Source organism: Hyperolius riggenbachi, chromosome 1, assembly GCF_040937935.1.
Source record: "Hyperolius riggenbachi isolate aHypRig1 chromosome 1, aHypRig1.pri, whole genome shotgun sequence".
Taxonomy (NCBI): domain Eukaryota; kingdom Metazoa; phylum Chordata; class Amphibia; order Anura; family Hyperoliidae; genus Hyperolius; species Hyperolius riggenbachi.
Genome location: NC_090646.1, coordinates 375,056,209 through 375,082,093, shown reverse-complemented (window position 1 = coordinate 375,082,093; position 25,885 = coordinate 375,056,209). Strand labels below are relative to the sequence as shown.

The 25,885-nt window shown below is 45.2% G+C and overlaps 1 protein-coding gene across 2 annotated transcripts in view; it reads right to left on the bottom strand.

Moving 5' to 3' along the window:
* The window catches only part of SVEP1 (sushi, von Willebrand factor type A, EGF and pentraxin domain containing 1), a 456,592-nt gene that overhangs the window by 344,693 nt on the left and 86,014 nt on the right, over positions 1-25,885 (bottom strand). Inside the window, exons 2-3 of one of the 2 annotated variants that reach the window (XM_068234340.1) lie at positions 21,816-22,071; positions 16,639-16,815 (exon numbers count right to left, since the gene is read on the bottom strand). In XM_068234340.1, the coding sequence (XP_068090441.1) occupies positions 16,639-16,815; positions 21,816-22,071 (433 nt within the window). Of the gene's footprint in view, positions 1-16,638; positions 16,816-16,998; positions 17,061-21,815; positions 22,072-25,885 lie in introns of those variants that run through there. The other variant, XM_068234341.1, reaches the window with a different exon arrangement.

Genomic DNA, 25,885 nt, shown 5'->3' with positions numbered 1-25,885 from the left:
TTGGACTGCCCTGGACTTTTACGGTGCTACCAGCAGAGGGCAAGGACTTTAATAAAGGGAAGGTCCAAGCAAAAAAAAAAAATGAGATTCACTTACCTGGGGCTTCTACCAGCCCCATGCAGCCATCCTGTGCCCTCGTAGTCGCTCACTGCTGCTCCAGTCCCCCGCTGGCAGCTTTCTGACCTCGGAGGTCAGGGCCGAATTGCGTACATTTTTACACATTCCCGCTAGTGCAGGAACATTAACACATACATTTTTACGCGTTAGTGGTGAAACGCGTAAATTTTTGTTCCTGCACTAGCTGGAATACGTAAAAATGTATGCAATGTGGTCCTGACCTCCGAGGTCAGAAAGCTGCCAGCGGGGGACTGGAGCAGCAGTGAGTGACTACGAGGGCACAGGATGGCTACATGGGGCTGCTAGAAGCCCCAGGTAAGTGAATCTCATTTTTTTTTTTTTGCTTGGACCTTCCCTTTAAGCAGCCCTGGAGTTCTGCCATCTACCAGAAGGTGGCTGTATGCTGTTGGTGGAAAAGACTTGCAGTTCCTGATTTGGCCCGCAGGAGGTTCAGGAGCATATCCTGCAGGAATACACCACCAGCTGTTTCCTGTTGCTAATCTCAGTAATTGCATGGCTTATATAAAGACTGCTGCTTGGTCCAGCCAGTAGCCAGAACTTTGCAGTCCTGAGCCTCTGGTCATACCTGATACCTGTTACCTAATTGCTGGTCTTCCTGGTGTTGATTTCTGCTTTGTATGACTACCAATTGCCTGCTGATTTGTGTCCTGTGCCTGATTGTATATATTCCCTTGTTGTATATATTTGTATATATGTACGATAACACTCTACTCTTAAAATTCCGGAAGTCAGACTTGTGGCCGGAAAATTTATCTGGTACGGGCATACGTATGTCAGCACTAGGAGGGGATCGCACTGAATCAACTGACGTCTGGAGATTTCGCACAGAGCCTGATAAGACATCAATCATAGTCTTGTGGCTACCCAGCACTTGGTTGATGTTTTCCACCGAAGTGGCAAGTGCGCCCAGACGGTCAGTGTGTGCGTCCATTTGCATTTTTTGGTCTGGCGTTCTGTAACGATCGGTGAAGCACAGAGAGGATTTGATTACCAGTGATCTGCAGAATCTCTGGGAATACAGATGTATACCAGATTATACGTGATCTGCAGTATCACTGATAATCCGATATACTAGCTAACCTCGGTTCACCTGAGTAGAGTGTAGTGTTTGGTGTAACAGTAACACTTTGAGGACTAGGCCTCAGTGCAGCAAGGAGTACTGCACAGATTCCTTCCGCAGACCTGAGCTCTCCAAGACGGGAGGAGTCAGACCGACAGTAGGAAGGATAGTCTGAAAGTGACCCTCAGGAGGAAGGGTCACTAACAGAGCGAGGAACCGCCTCTAACGGTAAGGTCGGTTCTCGAGGTCGGACAAGCCAGGTAGTACACACACGGACAGATAAAGTACAAGATCAGGAGGCAAAGGCGGAGTCAAAGTACAGGCAGGGTTCAGCAACGGGGTATCAGATATATCGGGGTACAAAATCAGGAGGCAGAAGCAGAGTCAAGGAACGAGCCGGGGTTCGGCAACAGAGTATCAGAAATATCGAAGTACAAGATCAGAGTTCAGGAGGATAGTCAAGGCAGGCAAAAGTCATAACAGATAATCACAATCAAACTAGTACTTTAGCTATCAACAGAATCTAGCTAAGTGTAGGATTACAGCTCCAGCTGGTCCCGGCACACTTGCGGATCTGACTACGGATCTGGGTGCTCCCACATATGTGATCGCACGCCAGACAAAGAGCAAGTGAACAACCAGCAGTATATGTACTCTAGGACCTTTCCAGGACCTCCCTAATTGCTGGTCCAATGAGAGCAGTGGAATTTGTCAGCTGACCCAGCTGGTCAGCCGACTCCCTTCTAACTGCTATTTAAACTCTGCCTCTGTGCTCGCGCGCGTGTAAGTCTGAATCTTGGTGGACTATCAGTCCCAGCCACACCAGTACTGTCATGCAATGTATCTAGTGCGGGGGCCGCCTCTGATGCGGATTCCGCCGTTACCAATGCGGATTCCGCCGTTACCAATGCGGATTCCGCCGCACTGCCTATGCGACATGCGGCGTTTTTTCCGTGTTGTGACGCCATGCTGGACGCGGAAACGGCCGCCTCACCTCGAGAGACAGCGGCCTTTCCGCGTTTCCTTACAGTACCCCCCCCCCCGAGGAGTGGACTCCGGACAACTCCCACCAGGTTTCTCGGGGTGTAAGGCATGAAACTCCCTCACCAACTCATCCGCATGCATACGGTTCCCAGGTACCCATTGCCTCTCCTCGATGCCATACCCTTTCCAATGTACGAGGTACTGTACCGAGTTTTGTACCTTGCGAGCATCTAATATTTTTTCCACTTCATATTCGGGTTGGGTATCTGCCAACATGGGAGGAGGAGGAGTAGGACCCACCTGGACTGCAGGTTTAAGAAGGGACACGTGGAAGGACTTCACCCCCCGCATGCTGGTGGGAAGGTCAATGGTATACGTAACATTGTTAATCTTTTTAGTCACGGAAAATGGGCCCACAAACCTGGGACCCAGTTTGGCAGATGGCTGCTTCAGGGTCAAGTGACGTGTGGACACCCAGACTAGATCCCCTGGCTGAAACTTCCATTCCACGGACCGTCTCTTATCTGCTTGACCCTTCTGACTCTGGAACACCTTCTGCAAATTCCCCTTAACAATTCCCCAATTGTCCCTGAGTGACCTCTGCCAATCCTCCAGTGCAGGAAATGGGGACGAGACAACTGGAAAAGGGGAGAATTTGGGTGACCTCCCTGTTACAATCTGGAATGGGGAAAACCCAGACGAGGAATTCTTTAAATTATTTTGGGCGAATTCCGCGAAGGGCAAAAATTTCACCCAGTCACTTTGTGCCTCCGCAACGTAACATCTCAGGAATTGCTCCAGAGATTGGTTAATGCGATCTGTCTGCCCATTCGTCTGTGGGTGGTAGCCTGACGAGAACGACAATTTCATGCCCATTTGGTGACAAAATGCCCTCCAGAATCCAGACACAAACTGGACTCCCCTATCAGACACAATGTCTTCCGGAATGCCATGCAGCCGGAAGACGTGAATGATAAACAATTCGGCTAATTCTTGAGCCGAGGGGAGTCCTTTCAGGGGCACAAAATGGGACATCTTGCTAAACCGGTCGACTACCACCCAAATAACAGACATGCCTTCAGACCTGGGCAATTCCCCCACAAAATCCATGGACAGGTGGGTCCATGGCTCACTCGGGGTGGGCAAAGGCTGCAACCTTCCTACAGGTGCCAGCCGGGAGGGTTTACTCCTGGCACATACCGCACACTCCTTAACAAACTCCTTGCAATCTGTTGCCAAGGAAGGCCACCAAGCACACCTGGCAATCAGATCCTGCGTTCTGGCCGCTCCAGGATGACCAGCATTCTTGTGGGTGTGAAAGAGTTGCAGAACTTGTAACCGGAATGGCAGTGGGATAAACAAGACCCCTTTGGGTTTCCCCTCAGGAACATCCCGCTGAAAGGGACCCAAAATCTCTGTCCAATCCTCCCAAGTCTCCGTGGCGGCTAACACCAGTTTCTGCGGGATGATGGATTCAGGAGCGGGGGGCTGTGCTGTCTCAGGTTCAAAACACCTGGAGAGGGCATCTGCTTTGACGTTTTTGCTGCCTGGAGTGTACGTGATTATGAACCTGAATCTCGTAAAAAATAAGGACCACCGGGCCTGACGGGGACTCAGCCTCTTAGCCCCCTCGATGTATTCCAAGTTCTTGTGGTCAGTGTAAACAGTGATCGTGTGCTCTGCCCCCTCTAACCAGTGGCGCCACTCCTCAAATGCCAACTTAATAGCCAGAAGTTCCCGGTTGCCTATATCATAATTTTTTTTCTGCAGGTGAAAACCTGCGGGAAAAATAAGCACATGGGTGTAATCTGCCCTGCAACCCAGACCGTTGAGACAGCACCGCCCCCACCCCAACTTCTGAGGCATCAACCTCCACAATGAAGGGAAAGGACGTGTCAACATGCCTCAAAATTGGTGCTGAGCAAAATAATTTTTTCAATAGAGCAAATGCCGCCACGGCTTCAGGAGACCAGTGGTTGGTATCCGCCCCTTTTTTCGTGAGACTGGTAAGGGGGGCAACTAACGTGGAGTATCCCTTAATGAACCTCCTGTAATAGTTCGCGAACCCTAAAAATCTCTGCAGGGCCTTCAACCCCACTGGCTGTGGCCACTCCAACACGGCTGTGACCTTGGCAGGATCCATTGAGAGGCCCGAGGTGGAAATTACGTATCCCAGAAACGTGACCGTGGTCACTTCAAATGTACACTTTTCCACCTTAGCGTAGAGCCTATTCTGTCTTAATTTGTTTAGGAGAAATTTCACGTGGACCCTGTGTTCGGAGAGGTTATTGGAGTAAATTAGTATATCATCGAGGTATACCAGTACGAATTTACCCAATACCTCCCGGAATACCTCATTGATTAGTTCCTGGAAGACGGCTGGCGCATTGCACAACCCGAAGGGCATCACTAAGTACTCGTAATGCCCGTCGGGTGTGTTAAAGGCCGTCTTCCATTCATCGCCCCTTCTAATGCGGATTAGGTTGTATGCCTCCCTCAGATCTAACTTAGAAAAGATCTTAGCAGTAGTGACCTGCGTGAATAAGTCATCTATCAATGGTAACGGATAGCGATTCTTCACCGTGATTTTATTGAGACCTCGGTAATCGATACAAGGTCAAAGACCCCCGTCTTTCTTCTTAACGAAAAAGAAGCCGGCCCCAGCAGGTGACCGAGAGGGTCGAATAAACCCCTTGGCCAAGTTGTCACGAATGTATTCCTGCATAGCCAACTTCTCGGGACCGGACAAGTTATACAGGTGACCCCTAGGGGGCATACAACCAGCACGGAGATCAATGGGGCAATCGAACGGGCGATGAGGAGGTAATTGATCAGCAGACTTGGGACAAAAAACATCAGAAAAATCGGAATATACCTCGGGAACACCCCCCACGTAAACCTTGGTCTGACCCAATGTCACCTTCCCCACACACTGCTGATGACAATGATCGGACCATCTGGTTACCTGGCCCGTAGCCCAGTCGATTTGTGGAGAGTGGGCTTGTAACCAAGGCATGCCTAGGATAATAGTGGAGGTTGACATATGTAAAACGAAAAACTGTAATTGTTCCCCATGCAGTACCCCTATCATGACCTTCACCTGCGGAGTCTGTGACAGGGGACGATCCCGTTGCAGAGGGGAATTTTACTGCCGTGACCTGAATGGGGGGTGTCACAGGAGTGAGCGGAATACCCAACTCCTGAGCAAACTCAAAGTTCATAAAATTGGCCGCTGAGCCTGAGTCAATGAAAGCCTCAGTAGCCACAGATTTCTTCTCCCATGTAACTGTACAAGGGAGAAGCAATTTCTTTTCTTTAAGGGGTGCAAGTGGCGTGCCTAGGGTGTCACCCCCCACTACTCCTAGGCAAATTTGTTTCCCGACTTGTTCGGGCAGTTGATCCGTCATTCTCCGCCTTCGCTCCACCTGGGTCAATTTCGAACAACCAATCTGCATTGGTTCGGGTGGAGGCAAGGCCGGAGGAGATGAGACAGATGGAGATGGTGTTACTAAGGGTGCAGAGGAGGGTGCCACATATGATGTTACCCTGGCACGGTGACTGCCCCGAATCTGCCTCTGATGGCGTAATCGACGGTCGACTCGAATGGCCGATGTGATGGCCTCATCGACTGTCCTGGGCTCGGGCAAGGTTAGCATTAAATCGGAGACCTCCTCTGATAACCCAGATAAGAAGTAATCCATGAGGGCAAAATTATCAAATCTGGCCGTGACTGACCATCTGCGAAATTCTGCCGCGTAATCCTCGACTGAACCCCCGTCTTGCCGCAAAAGTTTGAGCTTCCGCTCAGAGGTTGCCGCAAGGTCAGGGTCGTCGTAAATTACGGCCATGGACTTAAAGAATTCCTCTACCGAGGTCAGAGCAGTATCGGTAGGAGGCAGGTTGTATGCCCATGACTGGGAGTCACCAGTCATCAAAGTTTTAATAAAGGTGACCCGTTGGGTCTCAGTCCCCGAGGATCGGGGTCTCAACTCGAAGTACGATAACACTCTACTCTTAAAATTCCGGAAGTCAGACTTGTGGCCGGAAAATTTATCTGGTACGGGCATACGTATGTCAGCACTAGGAGGGGATCGCACTTAATCAACTGACGTCTGGAGAGTTCGCACAGAGCCTGATAAGACATCAATCATAGTCTTGTGGCTACCCAGCACTTGGTTGATGTTTTCCACCGAAGTGGCAAGTGCGCCCAGACGGTCAGTGTGTGCGTCCATTTGCATTTTTTGGTCTGGCGTTCTGTAACGATCGGTGAAGCACAGAGAGGATCTGATTACCAGTGATCTGCAGAATCACTGGGAATACAGATGTATACCAGATTATACGTGATCTGCAGTATCACTGATAATCCGATATACTAGCTAACCTCAGTTCACCTGAGTAGAGTGTAGTGTTTGGTGTAACAGTAACACTTTGAGGACTAGGCCTCAGTGCAGCAAGGAGTACTGCACAGATTCCTTCCGCAGACCTGAGCTCTCCAAGACGGGAGGAGTCAGACTGACAGTAGGAAGGATAGTCTGAAAGTGACCCTCAGGAGGAAGGGTCACTAACAGAGCGAGGAACCGCCTCTAACGGTAAGGTCGGTTCTCGAGGTCGGACAAGCCAGGTAGTACACACACGGACAGATAAAGTACAAGATCAGGAGGCAAAGGCGGAGTCAAAGTACAGGCAGGGTTCAGCAACGGGGTATCAGATATATCGGGGTACAAAATCAGGAGGCAGAAGCAGAGTCAAGGAACGAGCCGGGGTTCGGCAACAGAGTATCAGAAATATCGAAGTACAAGATCAGAGTTCAGGAGGATAGTCAAGGCAGGCAAAAGTCATAACAGATAATCACAATCAAACTAGTACTTTAGCTATCAACAGAATCTAGCTAAGTGTAGGATTACAGCTCCAGCTGGTCCCGGCACACTTGCGGATCTGACTACGGATCTGGGTGCTCCCACGTATGTGATCGCAACGCCAGACAAAGAGCAAGTGAACAGCCAGCAGTATATATACACAAGGACCTTTCCAGGACCTCCCTAATTGCTGGACCAATGAGAGTTGTGGAAAATGTCAGCTGACCCGCCTGATCAGCTGACTCACTTCTGGCTGTTATTTAAACTCAGCCTCTGTGCTCGCGCGCGTGTAAGTCTGAATCTTGGTGGACTATCAGTCCCAGCCACACCAGTACTGTCATGCAATGTATCTAGTGCGGGGGCCGCCTCTGATGCGGATTCCGCCGTTACCAATGCGGATTCCGCCGTTACCAATGCGGATTCCGCCGCACTGCTTTGCGGCATGCGGCGTTTTTTCCGCGTTGTGACGCCATGCTGGACGCGGAAACGGCCGCCTCACCTCGAGAGACAGCGGCCTTTCCGCGTTTCCTTACAATCTCCTGCACATTGCTTGTAAATAGATAGTCAGGGTGTTGTATGTGTGCACACTGTTTGTTCTGGTTTGTGGGAGATTCATTGTATATATTGTGTACTGGAGTGATTGCATGAGGTTTGCACTTAATCTGCATTTATTTGTATATTTGCACAATTTGGTCACAATAAACTTTTTTTTTGCATATTATTCCTCGCTTCAGTGTATTGCTGCACACTGAAGTCATCACCTGTTCCTCCATTCAGGTTTGTAACAGTATTAAAGGGAATGTGAGGTGAGAGGAATATGGAGGCTGCCATCTTCATTCCCATATTGTTATAATTTACTATTTATATAATGCCAACATTGTCTGCCATGCTGTATCTTGTCGTGTCACTTAACTGTCCCTAAGAGGGGATCACAATCTAGTCCCTACCATAGTTATATGTCCATGTATGTACAGTATGTTGTAGTGTATGTATCATAATCTAGGGTCAATTTAGGGGAAGCCAATTAACTTATCTATATGTTTTGTGGATATGGGAGGAAATTAGAGTACCCGGAGGAAACCCATGCAGACACGGGGAAAACATACAAACTCCGTGCAAGTAGAGCCTTGACTGGGATTCAAACCAAGGACTCAACGCTGCAATGCAAGAGTTCTAACCACTGTTCCACTGTATTGCCCATATAAACAATGCCAGTTGGCTGGCTGTCATGCTGAGCTTTTGGCTATGGTTGTTTTTGCGTCACACACCTGCAAAAAGTATACAGCCAGTGGAGTCACACCATAAGCAATCTGATCTGCATACTCATTCTGGGACAGTAACTTAAGTATTATAGGCAGAGAATCAGCATAGAAATCAGGCAACTGGCATTGTTTATAAGGGTATGAAGATGGCAGGCTCCATATTTTTATCACTTCAGGCCTCTTTCACACTGGGATGTATTCATTGCATTGCGTTACCATTTTCTATCACAGGGTAACGCTAAAGAAATGAAAACCTATGGGTACATTTAACATTGGGGGTAAAACGCCGGCGCTTTTGTCACGTTTGTTGATCGTCCCGAAATTGCACACTCTTACTGCCATGCACCAGATCAAGCAAGTCGGCCCAACATCTTTCAGCATGTGCGATCGATTTATGCGACCAATTTTGTCCCAAAATTGTTGGCATTGTCGGTCGGGCATGCACTTGGCGGCACCAATTTTTATCCAATTCAATAATAATAATTGAATCAGATAGTCGATCGGCCTCCATGTTGCCTGATGTATGTCTACCTTAAAAGTTGATCAGATTACCGTGTATCAATACACCAGAAGACAATAAAAAAGCTTGGCAAATGGGCATGTTATCCCTACATTTGTACAAAGGACAAAGAGTGGTTAAAAATGTGGAATATCATACCACAGGAAATAGTTATGGAAAATTCTATAGAAGGGTATCCACAGATCTGACTGCTAGATGAAGGAAGGTGATACCTTGATCCAGCCAGGGAGATGACTTGTGAGGTTAGTCTTGATTGAGACATGTCTTTTTTTTACCTAAATCACCATGGTAATCAGTAATAGTTTACTGAATTAATATATATAACATAGGAAAGATCTTAAAGTATTCAATTCAAGCAGTAACTGGTACATGCCGGTAATGACAGGTACCATTACACATTTGGCACAGCCCCAAAAGCAAGCTCCCAAAAAATGTATGAAATGATTGGTGTGAACATAGTGCGTGTTAACCGACATATCTTTGCTCCATGGAGCATCACAGTAACATAAAACCCATTTAAGGTTTTCTAGGGAATTTGTGTTTTCACTTGAGCAGAACAAAAACACTGCCGGGAAAAATGCATGTTTCTTCTCACTGTTTCTCAATAAGTTAATGTCACAAATCACTTAAGAGTGTTTGTTGTGCAACTCTTATCTGTCAAAAAATAAAAAGAGATCAGGTGGAGCCAACAACAGTTTCTAAAGAAGCAATGTGGACTGTTATATAAAAGTGTCAAAAACAAATTTTTTCCATCAGCAGAAAATGTAAGCTGGTTCCAGTACTGGCCTTAAATAGAGCTTGCAAGTTATAATGGCCAGATGGGATTTATAATACACAACTGCCAGGGCATAAAATGAAAACATTCTGGAAATGTACCAAAATATTTAGCTCATTAGCACGTGAGGTGAATTGCATGTGTCCATTGTAAATAGCGTGAGCTTTGTTGGAACCCAGCTGTCTGGGTCAAGTAGCAGATTAGATAGATTAATGACTATACTGGGCTAAATCATGTAAACAATGCTTTAAGCTTCACAACAATAGAAGTTCAGGAATTTGTCATCAATGATGACCCGGAGTCACCTTATACATTGCTGCACCAGTAGGTGGTAAATGCAAGTTTCCAAGAGCTGTATCCATCAGCCTCCTTCAAGATGTCCCATCTATTCAATGTGGGCCTTCACCTCGACACTTACAGGACAATTTATAGAGAGTCAATATATCACTGCTGTACATACACAGCTCACAACACATTCCTGCTCATCACAAGCAAACACTGGACCATTCATAACAGAAGTCTGCCTTCTTAAAACAGAAGGTATTTGTGATGTTTCAGGTTGAAGTGACCTTTGAGGTGTTCCACAGTGCATTGCTGCTGAATATGCAAATCATCTCTTTGTTGTTTAGCCATATACACGCTACTAGGAGTTATTTTTGCCGTTTAGCCCATTACACACTACAAGGTGTTCTGGTTCACCATGAGCTTGCTGGGTAATCTGTAACTTTGGGACATTCATAAAACAGATTTTTGTGAATGTACAAAATCTGCAATGGACAGGTGTTCTTGTCCAGGCTGCTGCCTTTAATTGGTCACATATATGACCAATGAGAGACTATTCAAAGAATATCCAAACTATTCAACTAATTTGTTGATTAGCCATATTGATTTTTGTAAAGTTATGATTCTGGCTATATATATCCACCTAAAGTGTACACAAGGTGATTTGTGACATGATGAGATAAACATGTGTATGTAGAGTGCAAAACATAGTAATAACCAGGCTCTTTTAGTACAGACTAACCAGCAAGCTCATGGTGAACCAGAACTCATTGGGGTGTGTAAGGGGCTACAATAGTCCTAAATGCCTCCTTACCAAAATGCTATGGGAAGCAAAAGTTTGCTTTTTTAAAACAGAAAGTATTTGCGATAATTCAGGTTGGAGTGAGCTCCGAGATGTCTCCCAGTGCATCACTGCTGAATGTATGCAAATTAACCATTGTCATCCTTAGAAGCTAAACACACCTCCAGATCCACTGGAATGCAATGATGTGTCAGCTGTTAATTATACAGAGCCACAATAATCCAACAAGCATACATACTGTTTCAGACTGGTTGGTCTTCATCAGTGCATGGCATGGAATTAATGTGGCTCTATGGAGTAGGACTTGAAACACCCAGAGAGGTACAAACTAACCAACAAGCGCTTTTACTTGCTTTACTTGCTTTATTTTAATGCCTAAAAGACTTAATTTTTAGGCATGGAAGTGACAGCTTCTGTTTTGTCAGTACCTTGTCGGGAGTATAGTAGACATCACTGATAAGTACAGCCATAAAAGTTTTCTTGGCAGAATACAACTTCTGAGAGTAGAGGGAGATAGGAAAAGATCAATAGTTCATGTATTTTCACATGATAGGCTTGATAGGACACTTGATAGGCTGCCACTGAGCAGAGACAACAAAACATTCAATCTATTTTGTAAATGTTTAAATATAAAATAAAATCATGAAATATCTAAAATAAATGTCATTTTTTTAGGGGTAGAAGTATTATTATAATGGGTTATCTCATTCGTTTTATAAAACATCATATTGTATAAAACATGGATGGATACGGCATTTTTGTGCATAGAAGGGAATACTCCTTATCTCATCTCTGTGGTTTCTGTTGGAGAAAAATGTAGCATGTTCTCACAAATGACATGTCAATATTAGTTCCCCTTAAGAGTACAGACAAAACATCTGCTATTCATCATTATCACAAGGAATAAAAACACTGTCATCCTTTCCATAATATACAGTGAAAGGAACAGATGTCAAGGACAATGATCCCAGATTCAGGTGTCTGCCTAGCTGGACAATGCAGGTGCCATAAAATTAAGAGACTAAACACATAGGACTCATCATAGCTTGTTACATCTTGCACACTTTTTTTTTTTTTGTTTTCTTGTTAAACAACTTTATGTGACACAGTGGTCATTTCAAATGCCGTTGTACACATTCTGTAGTTTTGCATATCTATTTTGTTGATTTGTTTTTGGGGTTTGTTAAAAACTGAATTTGGAATTGTAACATTATCCAATTAGTGATGCTCTAATCTAAACAGTATATGGTTTACTAAAAAACATAAAAGCCTTTAACAAATGTTGAACTGAAGACAATAAGTACATTGGTGTCACAAACCTAGTGGAAGTCCACTCCTTTATTTTAACTTCAACTGCAATTAGAACCATCAGTTGCAGAATAAAGGTTGTGATTACTTTGACCGAACACCAGTTTATAAAATGAGTAATAAACTCATATAGTGTGCACTAATACATTTAATTGCATTTTGGTGGATTAGATCCCCTGACTACACAGAACATTTATATCACGCTTTTCTCCTGGGGTACTTAAAGCGCTTGAGATGCAACCACCAAGACTCGCTCAGTAGGCAGTAGCAGTGTTAGGGAGTGTTGCCCAAGGTCTCCTACCGAATAGGTGCTGGCTTATTGAACAGAAAGTCCCAAAATTTGAACCCTGGTCTCCTGTGCCGGAGGCAGAGCCCTTAACCAGTACACTTTCCAGCCACTGCTACACTACTCAGCCACTCTCACACAAACATTAGCTAGTGTTCTCCTTCCGTACTTCCCACGCAGACCAGTGGGGTACTACCTCCCCAAGGTGCACAAATCCCGGACCAAACCACCAGGACTTCCCATAGTCTCGGGTGTGGGTTCCATAACCGAGAGGTTGTCCCGGTATCTGGACCACCTCTTGAGACCATTTTTGGAACAGGTACCATCCCACATGCTCGACACCATGGAGGTGTTGAAGGGTGTAGAGGGGTACACTTGGATGTCCGGGACATATTGGCATCAATTGATATTGAGGGTTTGTATAGCCGCATTCCACACAATTTGGGTGTGAAAGCGGTTCGGCGGTTTCTGAGGCGAAAGTGGAATGACACTGACCTAATTAATTACATTTGCGATTTTCTACTATTTGTACTTACCCACAACATGTTTCAATTAGATGGCAAGTGGTTTAGACAGGTGTCCGGCACTGCCATGGGCACGCTGGTGGCATGTGTCTACGCCAATCTGTTCCTAGCGGTTTGGGAGGAGGATTGTGTATAACACATATCCAACCCATTTAGGTCTCTCATCAGGAGGTGGTCCAGATACGTGGACAACATCCTGGTGTTTTGGTCTGGGACAGAGAAGGATTTTATTCACTTTGTTTCAATATTTAAATATCAACCAGGTGAACATGGCCTTCACGTATGAAATTGGCCCCAAAAGATTGGCCTTTCTTGATCTGGAGCTGGAGGTTTGCGGCGACCGTCTACTTACTAGGGGCCACCGCAAGCCTACGGCTACTAATGCCCTCTTATGTAGGGATAGATTTCATACCACACATTGTGAATTCCATGCCCCATGGGCAATTTCTCCACCTCAGGAGGAATAATTTGAATTTTGAGGACTTCCTGTCACAGAGTGAACATTTGAAACAGAGATTGAAAAGTAGGGGTTAACTCACAAGAGATGTGAACTTAGCGTTCGAAAAGACCAAAGGTAGAACGAGAGAAGGCCTTTTATGGCAAGCTCAAAGCCCCAAGAAGGAGAATATAGCACCCTTCACATTTGATTTCACTCATATGTCACCACATATAAGGGGTGTTATTGAGAAGAATTGGTCCTTGTTCACTAGGGATCCCATCCTAAAGGAGATATTGCCCGCATCCCCTTTAGTTGCCTTTAGATGCACACCCACCATTGGTGACCAAGTCACCAGTAGTGAGTTTAAAACCACAAGGGTGGAGAATTGGCTGCAGGGGGGACTGCCGAGGGGGAACTACAGGTGCAAACGTTTCTCCTACTGCCAATACATGCAAACGGGTAAACAGTACCGCCTGGGTGCATTTGATTGGGCCGTACAGGAACTTATAACATGCAGCACAGTATTTGTTGTATATGCCCTGTGGTGCCCCTCTGGCCGTTTCTATGCAGGCAAGACCACCCGTCCCCTAAAAGAAAGAATTCAGGAGCATTGGCGCTCCATTGATAATGGGAGGGGTGCCCCAAGGTTGATTTAGAATGTACGTGAAGAGCATGCAAGTGATCCTGCAGTTTTGAGGTTCTGCAGACTCACCCAGGTTAACATCCCATCAAGGGGTGGGGATCGGGCACGCCTCCTCCTGCGAAGGGAGTCCCTTATTATCATTAGGAGTGAATTAGGAGTGAAGCAATGGGACCCTTGGGGTTCAATGATTACAATGACCTGGCATGTTTTTTGGAACCCTAGCTGTATTAGAATTTGACACTTGGTATGCATTATATGTGTAACCTCTTGACATTTTTGTCCCCTTAAATGTAATTTGTCCTAGATTAGCTGAGTACCAGACAGTGGTGGTCATCCCGATCAGTCTATTATGTAAGAGGATTTAATTAAGCCATGATGCTATCTTTAACTAGGGAGACCCCACAGTAGTAGCACTTAGTGTAATCAGTAAGACTCCCCTCTGGCTACTGCTTTTGCAGTGCCTGAGCGCTTAAGGTGGCCATACACTGGTCGATTTGCCATCAGATTCGACCAACAGACAGATCCCTATCTGATCGAATCTGATCAGAGAGGGATCGTATGGCTACCTTTACTGCAAACAGATTGTGAACCGATTTCAGCCTGAAACCGTTCACAATTTGTTGTGGTGGTGCTGCTGCTGCCGCTCCCCCCCCCCCCCGCCGCATACATTACCTGCTCCGCCGGCGCGACTCCCGGGTCTCTCTCTGCTCTTCTCCGCTCTGGTCTGGTCTCCGGCTCCAGCATGCTTCACTTCTTCCTGCCCGGCAGGAAGTTTAAACAGTAGAGCGCCCTCTACTGTTTAAACTTCCTGCCGGGCAGGAATAAGTGAAGGCATGCCGGAGACCAGAGCGGAGACGAGCGGGGGCAGTCGCGCCGGCGGAGCAGGTAATGTATGCGGGCTCTATTGCGTCGGTCGTCGGGCACTCGAACGCCGCTAGCGATGCGCTCTTCACCCGCGGGCGATCGACGGTAATTTTCCGCATGGCGCGATCGACGGAATCGGATGAAATGAATCGAAATTCGGCATGTAACGCGAACGATTGGCAGCAGATTCGATCCCAGTGATCGAATCTGCTGTCGAAACGGCGGTAAATCGGGCCAGTGTATGGCCAGCTTTAGTCACCCCAGCTACTCGCAAGACTTGCTTCTTAAGGTGGCCATACACTGGTCGATGTGCCATTAGATCGACCAGCTGACAGATCCCTATCTGATCGAATCTGATCAGAGAGGGATCGTATGGCTGCCTTTACTGCAAACAGATTGTGAATCGATTTCAGCCTGAAACCGATTCACCATCTGCTGAGCTGCTCCTGCCGCCTGTCCCCCCCCCCATATACATTACCTGAGGCTGGCTCCCAGGCATCTTCTCCGCATTGCACGGCTCTGTTCCGGCTCCATTACGGCGCTTCCTGTGTTACTCCGTGACCAGGAAGTTCAAATAGAGCGCCCTCTATTTGAACTTCCTGGTCACGGCAGTGACCCAGGAAGCGCCGGGATGGATGGAGCCGGAACAGAGCCGTGCAGCACGGAGAAGACGCCCGGGAGCCAGCCTCAGGTAATGTATACTTGATCGGATCGGCCGCCGCTAGCGACGCGCACTTTACCCGCGGGCGATCGAGGGTAATTTCCCGCACGGCGCGTTCGACGGACCGATCCGATTTCGGGAGGAAATCGGATCGGCGGCTGCATTTACCGCGAACGATTGGCAGCAGATTCGATCCCAGGATCGAATCTGCTGTCGAAACGGCCGGGAATCGAGCCAGTGTATGGCCTGCTTTATTCTTGCATTTTACTTCCTTCTTCACTAACTTTATTTCACTACTACCCTTCCTCACCTATACACTTTCCTTCCACTTAACCACTTAACGACCAGCTAACGCCCATAGGCGTCGGCAGGTCTTAAGTGGTTTACCATGGAAACGGCCGCTCCTTTCCATGTCAGTTCACGGAGGGTGTCTCTGTGAACAGCCGGAGAGCCGCCGATCGCGGCTCGCCGGCAAAATGTAAACATGCGGGGAAGAAATCCCCGCTGTTTACATCATACGACGCTGCTGCGCAGCAGCGCCATAAGGCAGATCGGCGATCCCCGGCCTCTGATTGGCCGGGGATCGCCGGCATCTGATAGGCGGAAGCCTATCCTTCAATGTGCAGGACGGAATTCTGACGTCAGTCTCCTCCTCAGTCCTCGCCCGCTGCATTGTGAGCGAGAACAATAGGCCCGGGTGAGCACCAGTAGGCGGGGTATCAAAGGGCGGAATTACGTGTCTGTCCACCTGCCCCTATAGATCAGGAAATAAAGCCTGATTTACACTGTGTGCCAGCGTGGTTTAGCCTCAGAAGAAGCAGCGCCGTGTAAAACGGCCATCAGGCTGCCCATATTGCACCCTGCACCCGCTGTCATTCAATCCACGGTAGGACTGTACTGTTCATTTTTTGATAATCCTGCTGACTGTTTTGCTGCACGCATTGTATGAACACAGTCTGCACACTATTAAATATACAATATGTACATTGCAGTGCCGGATGTTTCTTTCCTTCTTTTTGTCTATCACTTTAAAGAATGAAGCCCAGTATTTCTCCAATATTTTTGCATCCACTGGGTTTGAGACAAGACATACAAAAGACTAGAAAGAAAAAAAAAGACTAAACAGAGATAAAAACTTAATTTACATGAATTACAAAAAGAGTGTAAAGTTACAATTTTTATAAGTAATATATTGCAGTACACCAGTAACTACTAAAAGTAATGCAGTACTCACCTGTACATTCATATTGCAAGCCTTTTCCATAGTATCCTTTTTCACAAATACATTCATACTGGCCAGTGTGAGTGCCACACTTGCAGCTCGCCATGACATCACAGCAGTCTTTTCCAGCGTCACACAGATATGAACAATGAGATATGTCCTCTTGAATATAGCTTCCAGATGGTAGATCTGGAAATGCAAGGGCAAAGTACTGTTATACAATGTTTATTTTTTTCTATCTCTGTGAAACTGATTGATGAATAAAAAAATAATTGGTGAATAATATAAACATTTGATTATATTGTATTTTTAAAGAGGAGCTGTTAGCCATACTATCTAAAAAAACACATTTTAGTAGATTAGTAGAGTTACCCTTTAAAAAACAGGTGTCTTCACCTGTCTCTCTGTAGGGTTGCTAAGCAACTCTGTCCTAATCACAAATCCAGATGCACTTAAAGAGAAACTCCGACTAAGAATTGAACTTTATCCCAATCAGTAGCTGATACCCCCTTTTACATGAGAAATCTATTCCTTTTCACAAACAGATCATCAGGGGGCTCTGTATGACTGATTTTGTGGTTAAACCCCTCACACAAAGAAATTGTGAAAACGTACTCTTGGCAGTTTCCTGTCTGAGAACCTTGTTGCATTGTGGGAAATAGCTGTTTACAACTGCCAAAAAACATGCAGCAGCTCCATCACCTGCCAACAGTAAAAATGTCACCATGTAATAAATGTCAGAATGTACCTAAATCATTTATACATAATTATTGTAAAAATGAAGCACTTTTTTATTACATTATTTTCAATGTTTCCAACCCCCCCCCCCCCCCCCCTTCTCCCCACCATGGTCTGCGCATGGAGGAAAAACGTTTTAGCCATTTATTTAGGAAAGGGTTCTTTACAGTAAGAGTGATTAAGATGTGGAATGCATTGCCACAGGAAATAGTTATGGCAAATTCTATACCTGCATTTAAAGGGGGCTTAGATGCTTTCCTTGCGTTGAAAGACATCCATGGCTACAATTACTAGGTAATGCCTAATGATGTTGATCCAGGGATTTTATCTGATTGCCATCTGGAGTCGGGAAGGAATTTTTTCCCTTTTGGGGCTAATTGGACCATGCCTTGTAAGTGTTTTTTGCCTTCCTCTGGATCAACAGGGATATGTGAGGGAGCAGGCTAGTGTTGTACTTTGTTCTCTGGTTAAACTCGATGGACGTGTGTCTTTTTTCAACCCAAATAACTATGTAACTATGTAAGCATACTTGCAAAATACCCTATTTTAATTGCACACATTTCAAACTTTAGTGACCCTGCAACAGTCCCTGATGTGTGGAAGATGTGCCTCCCATGAGTAAGGGCCTAGCAGCACATGAGAGCCCCAAACGTTCTTTGTTTATAAATGCCCCAGCTGCTTCCTTTATCTCCAATACAGAGCATCTTATCATTTACCAATGATTTTGTATGCAGCCTCCCATTAATACCAAATGCATAGGCCATACAGAAGGCATCAGCCAAAGGAGAAACCTTCTGCTAGGCTAGGCCCAGCTATACCAGGAAAATCATTTACTGAACAGGAAGGCAAGGGGATAAAATATGGGAAATAAAAGGATATGGTTCTATAGGTGCTCTTATCCATTAACACATATGCTGCTTGCATAACTATTAAGATGCTAAAGCAAACCCGTAACATAAAAAAATATCGGCAGATACTTATCGAAGTAGAGGCAAGCTTCTGAATAATCCAGAAGCTTCTCATGTCCTACTCGACCCCACCATCACTTGGCGGGATCCTTTTCCTGTTTGGTGCCAAGTGGTCATACTGTGCACTTGTACACAGAGGGGCGCACAAGCTTTTTTCATATATGTTCAGAGGAACCCTCCGCAGGAATGGTGGGCTTGTGTATAGATCAGGAAGCCTCTGGACTATCCAGGTGGAACTCGAGAAATTTATTTCAGAAATTCAACTTAAAAGGTGAACCTAGTATATGACATAGGAACCCTTAGCAGGTGATTTGGATTAATTAGCTAATTAGAGTCTGACACTGACTTCAATTCACAGAATGAAGTGCGGTAGTAGAAAAAAGTTTGTATTTTACCGCATGCAGCATTCTTACATATGTAGAGTGATTCATCATTTTTTACCGAATGAGAGGAGTGTTCGATAGGAGGTGTAAAACGTTATGTATTTTGTACGGTAAACGTTCGGTAGTTATGCGATAGATAAGCAGTAATCCTCAATTTGGTCGGTATTTTTCCTCCGTGTGAGAAGCAGGAAAGCAAAAAATCGTGGTTAGGAGGAGTGGAGCAGGCAAACGCTTGTAATGAGAGATATATATATATATATATATATATATATATATATATATATATATATATATATATATATATACATATATATATATATATATATATATATATATATATATATATATATATATATATACACACACACACGTGCGTGTGTGTATACGGTATGTGTGTGTATCTCAAAATAGTGGTGAACTCCATTACGTAAAGTGCAAATGCATCTTTAAGTGATAAACTGCTTTTAATTCCTGCCTCCTTTTTTCTCTGGGAATTGCACTTCTGTCAAAATTTACCGATTCCATACCGCACATGTATTGAACATTTATTGACCATCCCCTGAATGGTCGTAAACTTGTTTGATACTTTTCTGTGAATTCTGCTTTTGAATTACCAAATTGTAAAAGGTGAAAAAGTGAATTGCATATGGGTCTCTGTTTTTAAGCAGTAAAACAGAGCAGAGCTAATCACGCTTTGAACTTTCCTGCAGTAAAACATTATCTCAAGCTGTCTCTCACTGTTTCTTGTCTGTTTAAACTATTCAGAAAACAGCACTGAGTTCCATCAATAATAGCTCAGAGAAGCTATTTTACGTAGATAACAACTCAATTGTTTTAACTCTCTCTGTACTGGTAAACAACATGACACTTTTTTATTTGCTACTAATGTTTTATTTGTTATCTCTGTACTCCACTTACAATTCATTATCTCATAAGTTTATTTTTGCTTCAGATTTCCTTTGAGACCTATGAAAGCTGCCATGTTTATTTCCTTTTAAGCAACACCAGCTGCCTGGCAGTCCTGCGCATCTTTCTGGTCATTAGGGTCTAAATCACACACCTGAAACAAGCATGCAGCTAATCTTGTCAAATTTGTCATAGAGATCTGATCTGCATGCTTATTCAGGGTCTATGGCTTAAAGTATTAAAGGCTGGACAGCCAGGCAATGTGCATTACTTAAAAGGAAAAAGACATGTCAGCCTCTCACCTCGGGTTCCTTTAACTACTAGCCGACCATGTCACGCCGATGGGCGTGGCCACGGCAGCAGCACCAGGACCATCTAACGCTGATCGTCATAAAGTCCCGGGGCTTCAGTTTGCGGGAGATCGTGCGCAGGCTGCACACGCATCTCCTGCGATCGCCACTTGGAGACTGTTAGGCGTTGAAACCACTGTCTAATTAGGGTGACACGGCTGCCCCCTCCAGAGGCACAGAGGTGGTCGGCTGTCATAGGCTGAAGCCTATGACAGCTGATCATGAGGATTGGCTGGCGGGGGGAGGGAGGGGGGAATATGGAAATACAAAAAAATCCAGGAACTTTTAATAAAAACAAACACATAAAAATAAACAAACAAACATTCAGGGGGCAATCAGACCCCACTAACAGAGTGCTCTTTTGGTGGGGAGAAAAGGGGGGGGGGGATCACTAGTGTGCTGAGTTGTGCAGCTTAGCCTTAAAGCTGCAGTGGCCTGATTACCAAAAAATGGCCTGGTCTTTGGGGGGGGGGGGGGGGGGTTGGATAAAGCCTGTGGTCCTTAAGTGGTTAAAGCAGAAGGTATTTCTAATTATTCAGCTTTATGTGAGCAAGAAAGATTTCCCATTATGAATCACTACGGAATATGCAAAATTATCCCTTTCTGTCTCGGAAAGTCAGGCACACATACAGAACAACTGCAGTGCACAGTGTGCCTGTATGGCCTATTCATTTTACAGAGCTATATTAATTTGGTATGCATAAAGCAGCTTCAGACTTGTTGGCCTTCATTAGTGCTATGGCTTTATGAGGTAGGACTTGTGCTGTCGAGTAGTACAGAGTACCCAGATAGCTCATACTGGCCCAGAACCACTAGGAAAGTGTAAGGCTGGGAACAACCTCTTCAAAATTGCATGATTGTTTTCTGCATGCAGCATCACATTACAACTGAAAACCAATGTTAGTTATTGAGATGGTTCACAGTTGAATCTGATTTTCCCATTGAAAATCATCAGTTGTTGTGGAATAATGTGTGCATTCAAATGCACAGAAACACGCAGTGTGTGCGAAAAACTGAGTGTGGAAAAACGTGCACGTTTTTCATATGGATACGTGTGTTCCCAGCCTTAGAGGCTAAAAAATGACCAAAATGCCCTATCAAAAGCCTTTTTTAAACCCTTATAATATCCAAGTGGTTCTGGGTCACCATGAGCTATCTGAGAACTCTGTAATACAAATTAGAGATGATGAATGAGATGCATATACAGCAAAGTCCCAGTTACCCGGAACTGAGGCAACCGGAAGTCTCAACTAACTGGAATGCCTGAGGGATAACAGGGACTTTGTTATTGGTGTGTTTGCAGGATTTTTAATCCTTACCAAGCCTCTAGTGAAGTCTTGTAGCCTTTCTTTTGCTCCTAGCGGGCTCCTAGAGGCTTCAAGCGTCTATGCACAGCTATTGGTGTGTCACGTGACCCGATGCAGGTCAGGTAAAACACGCCAGCTTCTGTGCATGGGGAATTCCAAAATCCGCTAGGAGCAAGAGGAAGGCTGCAAGACGTCGCTGGAGGCTCAGTGAGTATTCTGGGGGGAGGTTTATGCTTTTTATAACGGATGCTCAAGCAACTGGCAAGCACATGTGTCCAGCATCAGTCTATCCCCGCTGGTGCCGGATACCAGGGACTCTACTGTAATTTCTAATGGCATTCAAATTTCATGTAAATTATATGCAAATTGACTTTAGACTAATCAAAGCTGACAGGAAATTATTATGAATGATGTAGTTTAAAGCTGCATATAATTTACATGAAGTTTGAACTCAAGTAGAAATGATTTCTAACTCATTTATACTCTTGTACAGTATGTTGGAAAGGAAGGACAAACATCAAAATAAAAACAAGATACCTTCATGTAAGGCGCGACGAGCCAGTGCTTCAAACTCTGCGAAGCTGTGCAGCAGATAACAATGCTCATCCTTTGGCTCAGATGCCATGTCATTCAGTTCTCGGAAATTGCCTTGTACTATTCCAAACGTGAAGATTTCCACCCCCAGTTTTTGAAGATTCTGAGCCACTGGTCTGGGGTCCCCTCCATTTGAATAGCCATCGGTTAGGAGAAAGATAACTTTGGTTGACACTCCACGTGAATGCTTGAGTATTTGCTGCAAACAACAAAATGAACCTTACAATGAAAATGGAGTGACTTACATGGCTAAACCACTGCTTATTTGTAATTGCAAATTAGAACATAAGCCCTTATCCAATTCACTTTTTCTCCTAAATTTTCTCAGAGGAGATACCGTTTCATCTTAAAATAAGATAACTTTTCAGCACTCTGCAATTGAAGAAGTGCCAAAAAGTAGGTGAACAAGTGCTGTAAAAATTATTCTTGCTTGCTGGTAGTTTAAAAGGCATTTTAACCACTTGCCGACCGCACGCTTATACCGTGCGTCGGCAAAGTGGCAGCTGCAGGACCAGCGACGCAGTACTGCGTCGCCAGCTGCAGGCTGATTAATCAGGAAGCAGCCGCGCTTCCTGTCAATTCACGGCGGGGGGCTCCGTGAATAGCCTGCGGGCCGCCGATGGCGGCTCGCAGGCTAAATGTAAACACAAGCGGAAATAATCCGCTTTGTTTACATTTGTACGGCGCTGCTGCGCAGCAGCGCCGTAAGGCAGATCGGCGATCCCCGGCCAATCAGCGGCCGGGGATCGCCGCCATGTGACAGGGGACGTCCTGTCACTGGCTGCACAGGACGGATAGCGTCCTGTGCAGCCCAGATCTCCCGGGGGAGCAGGTAGGAGAGGGAGGGGGGAGAATGTCGCCGCGGGGGGGGGCTTTGAGGTGCCCCCCCCGCAACATGCCTGCAGGTAGGAGCGATCAGACCCCCCCTGCACATCATCCCCCTAGTGGGGAAAAAAGGGGGGCGATCTGATCGCTCTGTGTGGCCGCGGATCTGTGCTGGGGGCTGCAGAGCCCACCCAGCACAGATCCAAACAAACAGCGCTGGTCCTTAAGGGGGGGTAAAGGGTGGGTCCTCAAGTGGTTAAGCTACCAGCAAGGAGAAAACTTTGGGGAAAAAGTAAATTGGATCAGGCAATATGCAATTCACCTTTTCTCCTGAGTTTTCTCCTAGGGGATATTTTAACAACAAATAAAATGGCCTCAATTCTGGTAGCTGTGTACATCATGAGGTATTTTCCTCTTTTTTTTAGCAATTCTGAAAGATTTTTCTCCATTTCCGAACATGAAGTAAAACATGAGGTAAATGCATAAAGTGAGATAAAACATGAGGTATTTCAGCGATAAGCATGCAGTAAATAAATAACAGTAGTCTTTAATTGTCTTCCATAAGTTAGGATAGTCTTTGGAAGATGTTTTTTGAGAGGGGAGGTGTATTTGATTATGTAGCAACCTATGAAAAGTATATTTATAGGCATCCCTTATGAAAAAAAAATCCAGTAAATATTTGGAGTTTTATTTCTACTATTCTTTTCTATTACACAGCCTGAATAGGAACAACACTAAAACAGCAATAGGAACTGCACTTAAAACTGCAAAATGCACACAAATTGACTTTACCTCCAGGTACAGGCAGGTCTTAAACTTATTGATAAATTATGTGCTAACATGCCCCCTAATTTCCATGAGAATTGCTATTTTCGGTAAAATTAATGCATATTACCTCATGAATTACCTCATAATTTACCTCATGAGGTAAAACATAACTAAAACCTACCAGAATTGATAAATGTCATTACCTCATGAGGTAAATTGCCTCACATGAGGTAATTTGTTTGATAGCCCTACCAGAATTGAGGTCAATGCCTTTTAAGCCAGCAAGCAAGAAAATACTCAAAATAAATTTGATGATACTTTTTCACCAACGTTTGGGTACTTTTTCAATTGTAAAATGCTGAAAATGTAGTTTAAAGAGAAGAATAAAAGTAGCATCCCATGATCCCCTGGGCCACTTGGCAATCGATCCAGCTGAGCAAGGGCCAAGGGCATTGTTCTCCCTACTCACCCGGCTCCCGTATGATGCCACTCACGCTGTGCTTCGTCAGAATTAATACAAGGGAGAAACTCTTGCTCAGCAATGTTATATATTGTGCATGTAGTACACAAACTTTTTAAATGCATATTGTAAGGCATATATCATAATTTACAATGAAGTTTTCTGCAATGCATGTTAACAATGTTTCCCGTATTCATTTTCTTACCACCTGGTCGGCTGGTTTTACAATCCTGTGTGCATGTCATATATATAAGTCTGTGAAATGTCCATACTCCTCCCCTTCCCTCTTATCACCTCTTCCACAGGAAGTAATCAGGGAAAAACTAGAAGGAGGCACAACCAGTATTCTCCTCTGGTCACAGAGCTAACCCTGCCCACAGGATAGAGAAGAGGGAAGAGGAGGGAAGAATCAGGTGATAGCTTGGTGAAAAATAAGATGCTCCTGCTCTGCTGGTAGCTATATGCGTATCTCTGAGTCATGTGACTGAGAATCTTCCTGGAACGGCTGTATCAAATATGACAATTGTTTGAGGAATGGCAGAATCCCCTATTCACATTTACTACAAAGACAAATGCAGGTTGTGAAGTCTTCTGTCACTTTAGGAATGTTTTTACATTCTAGAAAGCAGAAGCTTCCACTATTCTATCTCATCTTATCTATGAAAGGTGTCTGAGCAACAGGGGCGCCGCGAGGCATAAAGCGAACCAAGCGGTCGCTTGGGGCCTCAAGATCTTAGGGGCCTCGGCGGCTCCGTGACGTCGGCGTGACGTCACTTTTTCCCCGCAGCCCCGCGGGGCTGGCACTGGCAGAGCAGAGCAGGGCTACGGGAAGATGGCCGCCGCCGAAGCCCTGCTCTGGAGACTATGTCTCCAGTACAGGGCTTCGGGTGGCCATCTTCCCGTAGCCCTGCATGAATCAGCGCGGGAGATTGGAGGAGGGAGCCAGGGAGGGAGCTCCGTGGGAACTGCGCGCCTGAGGAGCCGGCCGGGAGAGGAGACGGGGAGAGAAGACTTCTGCCAGTGCCAGCCTGCCAGGTGAGTAAATTCTTTTCTTTTTGCAGCCCTAATTGCGATTGATTTCTGCTGAACTGTGCCCTAATTGCGTTTGATATCTGCTGAAAATGTGGCCCTAATTGCGATTGATTTCTGCTGAACTGTGCCCTAATTGCGTTTGATATCTGCTGAAAATGTGGCCCTAATTGCGATTGATTTCTGCTGAACTGTGCCCTAATTGCGTTTGATATCTGCTGAAAATGTGGCCCTAATTGCGATTGATTTCTGCTGAACTGTGCCCTAATTGCGTTTGATATCAGCTGAAAATGTAGCCCTAATTGCGATTGATTTCTGCTGAACTGTGCCCTAATTGCGTTTGATATCTGCTGAAAATGTGGCCCTAATTGCGATTGATTTCTGCTGAACTGTGCCCTAATTGCGTTTGATATCTGCTGAAAATGTGGCCCTAATTGCGATTGATTTCTGCTGAACTGTGCCCTAATTGCGTTTGATATCTGCTGAAAATGTGGCCCTAATTGCGATTGATTTCTGCTGAACTGTGCCCTAATTGCGTTTGATATCTGCTGAAAATGTGGCTTTAATTGCGATTGATTTCTGCTGAACTGTGCCCTAATTGCGTTTGATATCTGCTGAAAATGTGGCCCTAATTGCGATTGATTTCTGCTGAACTGTGCCCTAATTGCGTTTGATATCTGCTGAAAATGTGGTCCTAATTGCGTTTGATTTCTGCTGAACTGTGCCCTAATTGCGATTGATTTCTGCTGAACTGTGCCCTAATTGCATTTGATATCTGCTGAAAATGTGGCCCTAATTGCGTTTGATTTCTGCTGAACTGTGCCCTAATTGCGTTTGATATCTGCTGAAAATGTGGCCCTAATTGCGTTTGATTTCTGCTGAACTGTGCCCTAATTACGTTTGATTTCTGCTGAAAATGTGGCCCTAATTG